The following is a 13,177-nucleotide window of genomic DNA, read 5'->3' as shown; positions in this document are numbered from 1 at the left end:
AGGACTTTAGTTAGATTCTAGGCCCACATCACAGACTTCCCAATATAAAACGTAATTTACATTTAGGAGTAAATGTTTTATGTGTAAAGTTTACAAAATCGCTTTGTTCATCATAGCAGATGAAAAAAAAAGGAATAATTTTAAGCTCAAAATTTACCTGTTTGCATGGCAAGCTTCATTGCTCTAGGACTCTAAACATTAAAGAGATTCAAGCAATTAACAGCATCAACTTTCTTTACATAGCTCTAGTACCTATGCTTACGTGACTTAGCCACTCACCTGAGAGTTAAATGATTTACAGATTACAACCACAGGGGAAGTATAATTTGTTGATGTTGCCAAAAACGTTCAGCATTTGAGACTCAACAATTCTTGGGTCCCTATGATTGCTGTTTTTGAAGAACTGTATTTACTAGATTATCGTAGTACTGAATTTGGCATAAATTTGAGTCCTTCAGGTCTCTACATATAGCAATACTCTAAAACTCTAAAATTGAATGTTTTCAGATTACCAGATAATTCCCAAGATTAAAACAAAAATTATAAGCACTCCCCTAGCAAATTTCAGAAGTATTTTAGTTTATAACTGCCGCCAAAAGTTTACTCCAGATATTCTTATCCTATATGTCCATAATTCTTTTGCAACCCAGAGCCTCAATTACTTGTTTCAACTGTATACATCATCATTTCTTGGCAATGAAATTGTATTCTGCATATCGGTATTATCTTTATTGATTTTTAAAACTACAGTCTCCAACAATAAATGGTTGCTCACATTACATGTATTTTTAAAATTGAAATATAATACAAAGTGATACAAAGGAAGTCAAAGTGGAAAAGCAATAGCATTTATACAGTTTTAAATGAAAGTTTTGTACTGATGCACTCTGGACCAAATTAAACACCGCAGTATATAATCATATACTTGCTCAAAAGTATGCTTTATTCTATTTTTGAGGATTTGTATAACACTAGCAATATAAGCATAAAGTAGTATATATTTATATAGCAACATCCTTAAGTATTTGGGGAGTAATAAAGAACTACCAAGTACATTCTGGAACTGCCCAAGTAGGTAGTAAGTGATTCCTAACGCTGTAATATGAACGGATAAGATAATTTTGGGACAACAATATATCAAAGCAATGAGATGTACATGTGAGATAATAAACATGACATAATCAAGTAAAATAAAGTATTCCAACAAGGGCAGACTGCTGAATGGAAAAGGTCTTTATGGGTATAGAGTGGGGAGAGAGAAAACGAGGAGGAAGATGACTAGGGAGTAGGTAATTGAGAAGGACGACAGAAAAGATAGAAAGTTTCTGTTTCTCAACTATTATTAGTTTCCTAGAAACTTGCCCTGAAACAGCAATGCTGTGTTTGTAAAAGCAGTGGTTCTTCTCAACATGAAGTACAAATTCCTGTATGAAACATGTCTACTCCACAAGCAAGCTTCCAATAATATGAATGGGAACTGCAATCACTGATCAAGTTCTGAATAAAATCGAATAATGATTCCACAACTATCTCAGAATTTGTATTTGGTATTTTAATATAAGTTGTCTTAAAATGTGCAAATGGCCTTTTTATTCAGCTGACGGAAAAATAATTTGAAAGGTAAAGCTTTCACAATTAATCCAACTACCCTATTAAAATAATGTGTTGGTGATAAAAAGCTGATTTTAATAACGTTTCCTTACATAGTTTTGAATAATTTTCAATCCAATTAGTAATGAGCAGTACACTGGGAATAACCCTTTTACATTCTTCAAACTGATGGTTATTTGCAGTGATACTTGTACTTGGAAAGATCTTCCCTTCTACAAAAATGACAGAAAAATCTATCCAAAGGTTGTAATTTGTTTTTCTGCTGTTCTGCATTATTCAAGTACTCACACGGTGGACAATATTTACCAGATGCTTAAAAACTTTGATAAAATTAAGTGGTTTCAGGGAAGAAGAGCACTCCCAACTTTTGAAAAAAATTGGGGTAGGAAAAAGGAGGAGACGGATTCGGTAAACCATCATAAAATAGCTGGAGAGCTGAACTGTACCAGATGTGACCAAGTGACTAATCTAGCAAGTTCTTTAGTATCAACAATTTCAGCAGTCTATTCTATCCCACTCTAAGAACTGATTACCAAAGCTGATTGTCTTTCCTTTGCTTTCACAATATGAGGTGAACTAACCAATTGCTTGGTTGAAGCAAAGGATCACAACTCAAGTCCTCTTATCTATTCAGAACTTATATATGGATGAATTTTACTGAGGCATCTTTTCATATATGTAAGCAAAGTTTCATTCAAATGGATACATGGTACCCATTTGAGCTAGTCTGAGGAACGGCTGAGCAGGTACTAATGTCAACGAACAGGTTGAAAGGAGTTTAAGAAGTTTTCTCAAAAATGACTCCAATGCACACCAGTTCCTCCTGTTAAGGTCTTAGAGCCTCAGAACCAACATGGCTGAATTGTTTTAGTGCTCTCTGCTGAACACCTGCAAACATCAAACAAAAACTGCTGGTCCTTTACTGGGTTGACAAAAGCCTTTCATGTGAAAAATGCTCCATGGGAATGTCAGGGCTGTAGCTCAGGTTACATTCCTTCCTCCCTTGCAGCCTCACCACTTCTTAAGGTGGAAACAGCAGCCATGTTTGTGAATTTAAAGATTAAAGGAAATATGGCACTACGTTTTCATTCACACACTGCAAATCACAATAGGGCATCAAGTGTTCAAAGACCAAAAAGCTATTAGGTGATTTGAGGCATGAAAAAGTCCCAGTATTTTGAAAACTACAGTTAGGTTCCCCAAGCAAAGGACATTCCTTTTAAGTTTCAAGCCAACACACACACACACACACACACACAAACATTCACTCAATCATATTTATTGAGCGCTTCTGTGTGCAGAGCACTGTACTAAGCGCTTGGGAAGTACAAGTTGGCAACACATAGAGACGGTCCCTACCCAACAGTGGGCTCACACACACACACACACACACACACACACACACGGAATATTTTGAAATATCTTTAAAAAAAGCCATGTCAAAGGGCCTTCTGAAAATGAAATAATATACCTGATCAAAGAAGACAGTGTCCCCGTTAACAAAGGGATGGGCTCTAAGTTTATCTGTATTTTAAGTGAACTGGTGAGAGAAAGTCCTTTATCATTTTGTGCCTGGAATTGGAAATAATTTTCTTCCAATATAACTTTTATTACACTCAAGTATATCTTTCTTGTAGTTTGCAGAGGTAGGTATGAGCTCTCTTCACTAAAACCCCATAGTATTATGGACTACATAATAATATAAGACATGTACAACACAGCAGTGACAAAATATTACCACTACATTTTTCTCAGTTAAGTTTGTTTTCGAATCACAAAACAACATTTACAGTATTCAAAACAAAGGCAATATACATGAAGGTTTCTGAAAGTTATTTTAGAAATTATTGTATATTCACACAGAAATGTGATATTATCCATATGGAAAACACGAAGTCCTCAATACAATAATTATTTCCCCCAAAACTGTCTAGATAAGTTATTAAACATATGGTTCAAAACCTTCAGTTCATTCTCCTATTGATTTTGCCTATGCCCAATACCACTGAGTGTCATTTCCTCGCATTTAATCAAAGCCTACAATCTTCATCTTGCTTCCAAGTTAATAAAGTGTGAGTCCCTGGAAACCCACTTATACTTGCAATTGTATCGAAATTTCATGTTACTAGTTCATCTATTAATTCACTACAATATCTGTCTGTTTAAGGAGGGGTATCACTTTTAAAGATATTGAACAATACCAGCAATGGTGCAGGAATTAATTTCAAAATAGTTCATCCCAGGACATTTATGATAAACTACTTCAAGAATAAATTGAAGACAACTGATTATGAGTATAGCCACCTAGAAAATTACTATGGGACATAAAATTACTATATAAGCCTGAAACATGAAGTTGCCTAGAAGAAAAAAAAATAGTTCTATTTCTAAAACTCACAGGTCAAGGTGACATGATAAATGACATTTTAAAATGTGATTTAAAAGACACTGAAAGGCTGTTCAAAAATACTTCAAAATAATGTCAAAATAGAACATTCATTCTCTATGTAGCTGACCATTAGTTTTTAAGCTTAAAAATTATACATCATCAAGAAAATTGTTCAAAATTTGAGTTTGGAAATTTAGATTTCATCTCATATTACACATTCATAATGAATGCTATTTTTACAAAATCCATTTTGTCAACAGAAAAAGTTGTATTTTAAGGCAAACAACTAATTAGAAAAAATACATGGTTTTTTATTTTCCTTAAGAAGGGTTTTTACAAAAGGGAGGAAGCAGGTCCTGCTCAAACCCTAAGTGGAAATAAAATCGGTGAGATCGTATTCAATGATTAGCAGGTATTTCCATTAATTGATATCTCAGAGCTAAAAGATGAAGGCATTATTATTCAAATGTAGAACAGTGTTCTGTATATGGCACTGCGTACAGTGTACTGTCATGAACAATTGCTGGTGCTCTTAAAACATTGTAGCTATTTAACAGTAGGAGACATGACTTGTGTCTTCACCTAAGGACAGCATGCAACAATGTAAAATGTCTTTGAAAATTAAACTCATTGGAAGTAAAGAAATTTCAATTGACTTTCGCGTTTTCATGCCTAATACGAGGTACACCCAAACATTCAAATATCCCACATTTCAAATTCCTCTTTAGATGCCACATAATCATTGTACACAAGATTCCTTTGTGAATTCTCTGGACTTTTTTGCACAAACAAGGAATCTTTATTTATGAAGTTTAGAAGTGGTTCATGATTTACCACTACAGGCAGAAGGAAAAGCACTGCAGAACTGCTAGAAAAAAGGAAAAAGCTTTAAAAAGAACACTCATTTTTCAAATAAAAATTCACCCTTCACAGAGTACACGAGACAGTACAGTTTGTCTCTCACCAGGTAGCATTCATCTTCAGAATTAAGTCCTCATTCCTATATAGGGATTACTATTATTTTTTTTAACGGCAGTGGACAAAGAGCAATGTCAGAAAATGCCTTTTTTTATTAAAATATCAGACCCCTAACTTGAACTCCAATTTTTATATAACTTGCAATTCTCCTAATCAGGAACTCTCTCTCTCATCAGTAGCTACACTATGTTCCAGTGATGGATTTCTACCTTCTTTTCTTGACCATACCAGTGCAAAATAAAATGAAATTTTGCAAACGACGATAATATTTTTTGGAAACCCACCAAGCTGGTGGGCACTAAAAAAATTCATACCATTCTCTAAAAAATTAAAAGATTCTGCTTCAAAGCAATTAACAGAATCACCAATGCACTAGAAGTGGATAAACAGCTAAGAGCATTTTAACTAAAACACTAAGCAAAAAATGTACATACTTGAGCCAGTAAAATGTCCACTTGCCAAAGAAGTTGGTCCATTTTTCCCACTGCTCACAGGAGGTGAAAACATCTAAAAGAAACAAAGAAACATTACTGCTGGAAAAAGGACATTTTTAATGTTCAGAGGTAGCCAAAAGTTCCTTCGCATTCTTTCCAAATTACTCAGAGGCTATATAAAGGGTTTATTTAATACGAAACATCACCGTCCAACTCCAACCTAAAACTGGTACCGTGATTCTTATTCTCCTCCCTCACCTCCCACCCCCACCGGCCCTTTCTTTCCTCTTAATCAGGTTCCATATAGATTCCTAGACAATATTACTAACGTTTTTAAAAACCACAGTCCCCGTAATTTTACCAAGATCCCGGTCCGGAGACAACGGTCTCCTCCCCCAAAACTAGAATTTTTCTCTACAAAGGAACAGAAAAGTTGCTTTATTTAATTTTTTAAAACCTTGGCCATAAAGGTGGCAATGTCCATTTCCACTCCGTATAGGATTAGTCTGTCATATGGGAACCCAAATAAAAATAATGCAGTGTGCCACCTGCACTAAATTCTCATTTCGTTTCTAACATGAGAGCAATTTGAAGCAAGACACTCTCTCTGTCTCTCTCTCTCTCTCTCTCTCCTCTCTCTCTCTCTCCAGCATTTATTTCGACCCTAATTGGTTTCCCTCTTCTTCGACGCGTCTAGTGGATAATACGCACCTTCCCTGAGTCAGAGCCTGCAAAAAGCAAGGAAACAAATGGAAAAAAAGTGCAACAAGCAAAGAGGGGGCTGCAAAGCTGCCTCAGGCTACATTTCCTGGCCAAACTTCCGAAAGCCATTTCTCCAAAAGAAGGTCTTGAGTAAGAGCAGCAGCAGTAGCAGCAGCAGCAGCAGAACAGCCAGAAGTAGCCCTATTTTACAAGGTGGTTTGGGTTTTCTCTGTTCATTTTGATTTCCTTTTTTCCCCTTCAGTTTTGCAAATGCATCTTACACCAATCTCATAGTCAATAAAAATGAATAAATGTTGGTGTCCTAAGGATTTGGTTAGGGGAGGGGGCAGTGAGGTGGACAGGGATGGGGGAAGGTGGTAAAACTCGACAAGTGCACATGGCTGGGTCTCAGGAGTGGGGCACACTTAAAAGGGAACTCAAAAGTTAATTTCGAATAAAAATCCACAGATCCACCTTACGGATGAGACAGATCCAGGCTTGGAGGTCCAGTTAGTACATTAGTGAAAAACTTAAAGGGGGAAGACGGATGGATTTACTCCCAATTTCCAAAAACAAAAAAACCAAAAACCAAAAAATGTCTGGGGTGGACTGAAAAGTAGCATAAAAGTACTTCGGTGATCAGGTATGTTTTAGGTTTGGTGGTGGAAGGGGTCTTTTGGGGAGATGGGGGTAATTCTTTTGTGGGTGGAAAAGAGGAGCATTGTTTTCTTTCTTTCGACCTCCAGGGCATATAATTGGGACTATGAAAAACCTGCATCTTTCATCACACCCAAGAAACATAGTTAAAGTATCTTGTTAAAAAAAAAGTGCATATTTCCCATGGATTTAGCCGATTCGAATTTACCCACGTACTCTAGGTTATAGTTTGTCTTTAGCTAGAAGTGTTTTTTTCTTTTTTTTTTTTTTTTACAGCTGTTGTTAGTTTCCACCGTTCTTTCTTACCGCACTGAAATCCAGTAAATCACTCAGCTCTTTGTCCGTCCCTAAGGCAGCCATTCGCTGTTGGTGATGCATTTTAGCAAAATCACACAAACCTAGAAACATGGAAATAACCGCAATCAGAAACCCAGTCCCGATCCTTAGAGGAAACACAGTCGGATTTTTGGAGACTGGGGAGGGGGAGGATGAAGGGGGGGGAGAGGAGAGCTGGGATGGGGGGGAGGTTAAAAAAATGGAGAGGGTAGCAGTAGCAAAAAAATAAAAAATAAATAAGCGATATTGTATGTCCAATGAGACGGTCAAAACTGGGAACATCCGCTCCAAACCCAAATCCAAAAAAAAAAAAGAAGAAAAAGCTGCTCTCAGCGCATCATTTATGCAACAGGAGGGTACAGCAAGAAATGAATGGATCTCAGCGAAAAGAGAAACTACTCCATCCCAACTTTCCCCCCCGCACACACAGACCCCCTTCATCCCCCTCTACACACCCACCCACACACTACACACACACACACACAACACACACACACCCCCTCCCCCCACTTCTCTCCCTGCAAAGTCGCCCCAAGAAAAGAAAGGATGCGACTTTGGAGAGCGAAAATCTCGCTCATGGCCCAGAGCCGTCATCTAGGGAGGGGGAGGTGATTTGTTTTTAAAGAAAAAAAGGAAGAAAAGGAAAGAAGGCAGGTCCTTTGCAAAGTAGCTAGTTTCTTTGGATGGGGGTGGGTAAAGAGGAGGATGGGGGGAGGGAGATGCCTCTTTGGGGGGCAGAAATGAGCTCGGAGCCCCGGGGAAAGGAAAAAGAAAAAAGAAACAAGGGAAGAAAAGAAAAGAAAAAGCAAGCCAGCCGCGTGGAAGGCCCCCACACTGCGCTGCACCATCAGCCACAACCCCAGAGGCCCCAAGCCAGGCCCGGTACCTACCGCCCGCCAGGGAGATGGGGCTCTCCTTCCAAGAACAGCTCGGACACCGGCTTCATTTCTAATCACTGCATTCACAAAAATCACACTACACCATCATCATCACCACCACCACCACCACCATCACCTCCTCCCCTCTTCCCCCTCCTCTTCCTTCTCCTCCTCCTCCTTTTGGTCCTCCTCCTCCTCCACTACTACTACTACTACCACCAGCTGTAGAGACTTCAGGCAGAGATCTCTGACTCTCCAACTCTCTCCCCTTAGGGGGAGGGGGAAAACAAGAGCCCAAGGCAGACAGGATTGCAAGTTCAGCAAAGAAAGCAAAAAAGGGGAGAAGGGGAGACACGAGGGGCCCGGGGAGGGGAGCTTTTTTTCTCTCTAAGTCGGTTGGGTTGCATTTCTTTAAATGCAAAAAAAAAAAATCATAACACCTCCTCCCTCTCCTTCTCCCACCCCCAGGCATAAATTATTATCCACAGGGGGTACCTATTTTCCTGAGACCTGGAGTTAACTAGTGGACCATCTGCGGTTCAATCATCGCCGGTTTCTTCCCACGGAAGCACTTTTAAATGTATTAATACTTTAATTTTTTCTCCTCTTTCGCACCCAGCTACACACACACACACACAGTCACACGCCAAAGCAAGTTTATACTACGCTGCAAATGCACGTGATGCAAGGGAAAAAAAAAGACTATGCCACGAGAAGCATTATTATTTCCTTCCACAAGATCAGCCACTTCATACTGAGTTTGGAGGTTTATCGTTTTATTGATCGTTTACTCTAACCCTAAATGGCAGGTCCTTAAAAAAAAAGTCTCAGAAAGCATTGCTACAAACTTCACAATAAAGCATGATAGTGTTGCCTTTTTTTTTTTAACACTCCAGTTTCTGGAAATGTTTTGTTCCCTTTCCCCTCGGTGATATATTTTAATTCGACATTTACGGACACAGGCCCTATTTATTTAAACAGACCCACTAACATCGCGTCACTCTCCGGAATAAAGCAGTTTCAAAATGATCTAGCTTCATTACACAGGAGCGTCAAGAAAGTATATGTAACATATACCACTGTTACAACGTGTCCAAGTAAATATGCAGTTTCCTAAATTTGCCACTACACACTGTACGGCACGCACATACTTCCCCCTCCCAATCGCAATTACTGCACGAGTTGTTTCTTTTGTTTTAATTACAAGACGGTATCAACGTTTAAGAAATGAAGGAAAAGATTAAAACAGTTCACTCTGACAGCAAATTGTAACTTTACCTTAAATGGTCACAAAAATGCTCACAATATTCCAAGGAAACACTTTTTAAAAAAAAAAAAGAGAGGAAAAAAATCTTCTGCGAGTGCTTATTAGCTCACATGTGTGTCCCCCAAAAAGTACTTTTTAACTGGTACTCAGTTCTGCTCCAGGGATATTCCACAGATTACAAAATTATGCACCTGGCTCTGATTCTCTGCATGTTCCACCATAAGCAACTGCAACAAAATTCCCTCCCCGGGGGGGGGGACCAAAAAATCCGATAACTTTTTCTCCCCTTCTCCTTATTCTGGCTTTCCAAAACATAAAGCGGGAGGGCTAAATTTTGTCCTCCAATCTCGTTCAGGCTGGTGTTTTGGTTTGTTTGTTTGGTTTTTTTCTTCTGCTTTCAGAAAGTCTTAAACTTATTCCAAGTTTAGAGATTTTTCATCCTCCTCATCACCACTGACTCCCCCGTGGAGTCACATTGATAATAATAGGTTTCCCTGAAAGATACATTGTAATCCATTCACATCCGGGCACTGCGGGCTTTATAAAGAGAAAGCGCTGCTGCTGCCGCTGCTCTTACAGACAATGACTGGGGAGGGAGGAGGGAAGAGGGAGGAGGGAGGAGGGAGCAGAACCATAGAGCGCTAAATACTGGACCTAGATAGTCGCCTAAAATGGCGTCTTCACCATAGGCCCCGCCTCTTGTGTGGACGGCAAGGGACAGGGCCTATTGGGGACCAAATCAACTCCCACCCCCCCTTCGCTTCTCCTGGGCGCCAGGCCTTCCCTTGCCCCTCTTAGAAGAGGGGCAGCATGGCCTAGTGGCAAGCACATGTCAATCAATCAATCAATCAATTGTATTTATTGAGCGCCTACTGTGTGCAGAGCACTGCACTAGGCGCTTGGGAAGTCCAAGTTGGCAACCTATGGAGACAGTCCCTACCCCACGGTGGGCTCACAGTCTGAAAGGATTGTGTCAGAGATCCTCCCCCGTCGGTTGTGGAGACCTGGGAGGAGCCACTCAACTCCTCTGGGCCTCAGTCCCCTCTTCTGGAAAACAAGGATTAATAATAATAATAATAATAATGGCATTTATTAAGCGCTTACTCCCTTGCCCCTCTTAGAAGAGAGGCAGCATGGCTTAGTGGCAAGCACATGTCCGGGTGATCTTTGACCTCCCCCATCTGTTGTGGAGACCTGGGAGGAGCCACTCAACTTCTCTGGGCCTCAGTCCCCTCTTCTGGAAAACAGGGATTAATAATAATAATAATGGCATTTATTAAGCGCTTACTCCCTTGCCCCTCTTAGAAGAGAGGCAGCATGGCCTAGTGGCAAGCATATGTCCTGGGTGGGGGGGCAAAGATCCTACCCCATCTGTTGCGGAGACCTGGGAGGAGCCACTCAACTCCTCTGGGCCTCAGTCCCCTCTTCTGGAAAACAGGGATTCATAATAATAATAATAATAATGGCATTTATTAAGCACTTACTCCCTTACCCCTCTTAGAAGGAAGGCAGCATGGCCTAGTGGCAAGCACATGTCCTGGGGAGGTGGGGGGGGGGGGTGTCAAAGATCCTCCCCCATCTGTTGTGGAGACCTGGGAGGAGCCACTCAACTCCTCTGGGCCTCAGTCCCCTCTTCTGGAAAACAGGGATTAATAATAATAATAATGGCATTTATTAAGCACTTACTCCCTTGCCCCTCTTAGAAGAGAGGCAGCATGGCTTAGTGGCAAGCACATGTCCTGGGGAGGGGGTCAAAGATCCTCCCGCATCTGTTGTGGAGACCTGGGAGGAGCCACTCAACTCCTCTGGGCCTCAGTTCCCTCTTCTGGAAAACAGGGATTAATAATAATAATAATAATGGCATTTATTAAGCGCTTACTCCCTTGCCCCTCTTAGAAGAGAGGCAGCATGGCCTAGTGGCAAGCATATATCCTGGGGGGGTGTCAAAGATCCTCCCCGATCTGTTGTGGAGATCTGGGAGGAGCCACTCAACTCCTCTGGGCCCCAGTCCCCTCTTCTGGAAAACAGGGATTAATAATAATAATAATAATAATAATAATAATAATAATGGCATTTATTAAGCATTTACTCCCTTACCCCTCTTAGAAGAGAGGCAGCATGGCCTAGTGGCAAGCACATGTCCGGGGGATCTTTGACCCCCCCTCATCTGTTGTGGAGACCTGGGAGGAGCCACTCAACTTCTCTGGGCCTCAGTCCCCTCTTCTGGAAAACAGGGATTAATAATAATAATAATAATAATAATAATGGCATTTATTAAGCACTCACTCCCTTGCCCCTCTTAGAAGAGAGGCAGCATGGCCTAGTGGCAAGCACATGTCCTGGGGGCAGGGGGTCAGAGATCCTCCCCCATCTGTTGTGGAGACCTGGGAGGAGCAACTCAACTTCTCTGGGCCTCAGTCCCTTCTTCTGGAAAACAGGGATTAATAATAATAATAATAAAGGCATTTATTAAGCACTTACTACGTGCAAAGCACTGTTCTAATAATAACAATGATGATGATGTCATTTATTAAGCTCTTATGTGCAAAGCACTGTTCTAATAATAATAATGATGGCATTTATTAAGCGCTTACTATGTGCAAAGCACTGTTCTAATAATAATGATGGCATTTATTAAGCGCTTACAATGTGCAAAGCACTGTTAACAATAATAATAATAATGATGGCATTGATTAAGCACTTACTATGTGCAAAGCACTGTTAATAATAATAATAGTGATGGCATTGCTTAAGCGCTTACTAAGTGCAAAGCACTGTTCTAGACTGTGAGCCCACTGTTGGGTAGTGGCAACTCTATATGTTGCCAACTTGTACTTCCCAAGCACTTAGTACAGTGCTCTGCACACAGTAAGCGCTCAATAAATACAATTGATTGATTGATTGGGGAGGTTACAAGGTGATCAGGTTGTCGCACGGGGGGCTCACAGCCTTCATCCCCATTTTACAGGGGAGGGAACTGAGGCACAGAGAAGTGAAGTGACTTGCCCAAAGTCACACAGCTGACAAGTGGCAGAGCTGGGACTTGAACCCATGACCTCTGGTTCCAAAGCCCGGGCTCTTTTCAACTGAGCCACGCTGCTTCTCTAATAATAATAATGGCATTTATTAAGCACTTACTATGTGCAAAGCACTGTTCTAATAATAATAATAATGATGGCATTTATTAAGCGCTTACTATGTGCGAAGCACTGTTATAAGCACTGGGGAGGTTACAAGGTGATCAGGTTGTCCCACGGGGGGCTCACAGTCTTCATCCCTACTTTACAAATGAGGTAACTGAGGCACAGAGAAGTGAAGTGACTTGCCCAAGGTCACACAGCTGACAATTGGCAGAGCCGGGATTAGAAAGTGTGAGCGCCAAGCGGGACAGGGACTGTGTTCAACCCGATTACCTTGTATCTACCTTGTTGTGGGCAGAAGGGAACATTTTAAGGATTATCTGTGGACCTTGTAACCTCCCCAGCGCTTAGAACAGTGCTTTGCACATAGTAAGTGCTTAATAAATGCCATTATTATTATTATTATTATTATTTATTGAGGGTTCCATGGTTACAGACGACTGCACTGTATATTTTGGAGGTTACTCTAAGAACAAGGGAATGTGTTCGTCCTCAGGGAGTTTATCACTTAGTGGGAGAAAGACTAACACACTTTTAAGCATAACAAATCACAGAAACACAAAAACAGGTGAGAAAGCCTACTCCAAAGGTTCTGTTCAAAACAGAATCTTTGATTATGCGGCGTGGCTCAGTGGAAAGAGCCCGGGCTTGGGAGTCAGAGGTCATGGGTTCAAATCCAGATTCCGCCACTTGTCAGCTGTGTAACCTTGGGCAAGCCACTTAACTTCTCTGTGCCTCAGTTACCTCAGCTGTAAAATGGGGGTGAGCCTCACATGGAACAACCT

General features: G+C 40.6%; 1 protein-coding gene across 6 annotated transcripts in view; it reads right to left on the bottom strand.

Moving 5' to 3' along the window:
• The window catches only part of TCF4 (transcription factor 4), a 435,364-nt gene extending 425,637 nt beyond the window's left edge, over positions 1-9,727 (bottom strand). For 4 of the 6 annotated variants that reach the window (XM_038743884.1, XM_038743888.1, XM_038743887.1 and 1 more), the window contains exons 1-3: positions 7,998-8,106; positions 7,078-7,169; positions 5,413-5,485 (exon numbers count right to left, since the gene is read on the bottom strand). In XM_038743884.1, coding sequence (XP_038599812.1) covers positions 5,413-5,485; positions 7,078-7,149 — 145 coding nt within the window. In that variant the 5' untranslated portion in view covers positions 7,150-7,169; positions 7,998-8,106. Of the gene's footprint in view, positions 1-5,412; positions 5,486-7,077; positions 7,170-7,997; positions 8,107-8,480; positions 8,496-9,263 lie in introns of those variants that run through there. The other 2 variants (XM_038743885.1, XM_038743886.1) reach the window with 2 other exon arrangements.
• Positions 9,728-13,177: the final 3,450 nt, after the last annotated feature.

Source organism: Tachyglossus aculeatus, chromosome 3 (assembly GCF_015852505.1).
Source record: "Tachyglossus aculeatus isolate mTacAcu1 chromosome 3, mTacAcu1.pri, whole genome shotgun sequence".
NCBI classification, from domain to species: domain Eukaryota; kingdom Metazoa; phylum Chordata; class Mammalia; order Monotremata; family Tachyglossidae; genus Tachyglossus; species Tachyglossus aculeatus.
Note: the sequence above shows the minus strand (reverse complement) of the source record. Positions and strands in the feature narration are given on the sequence as shown.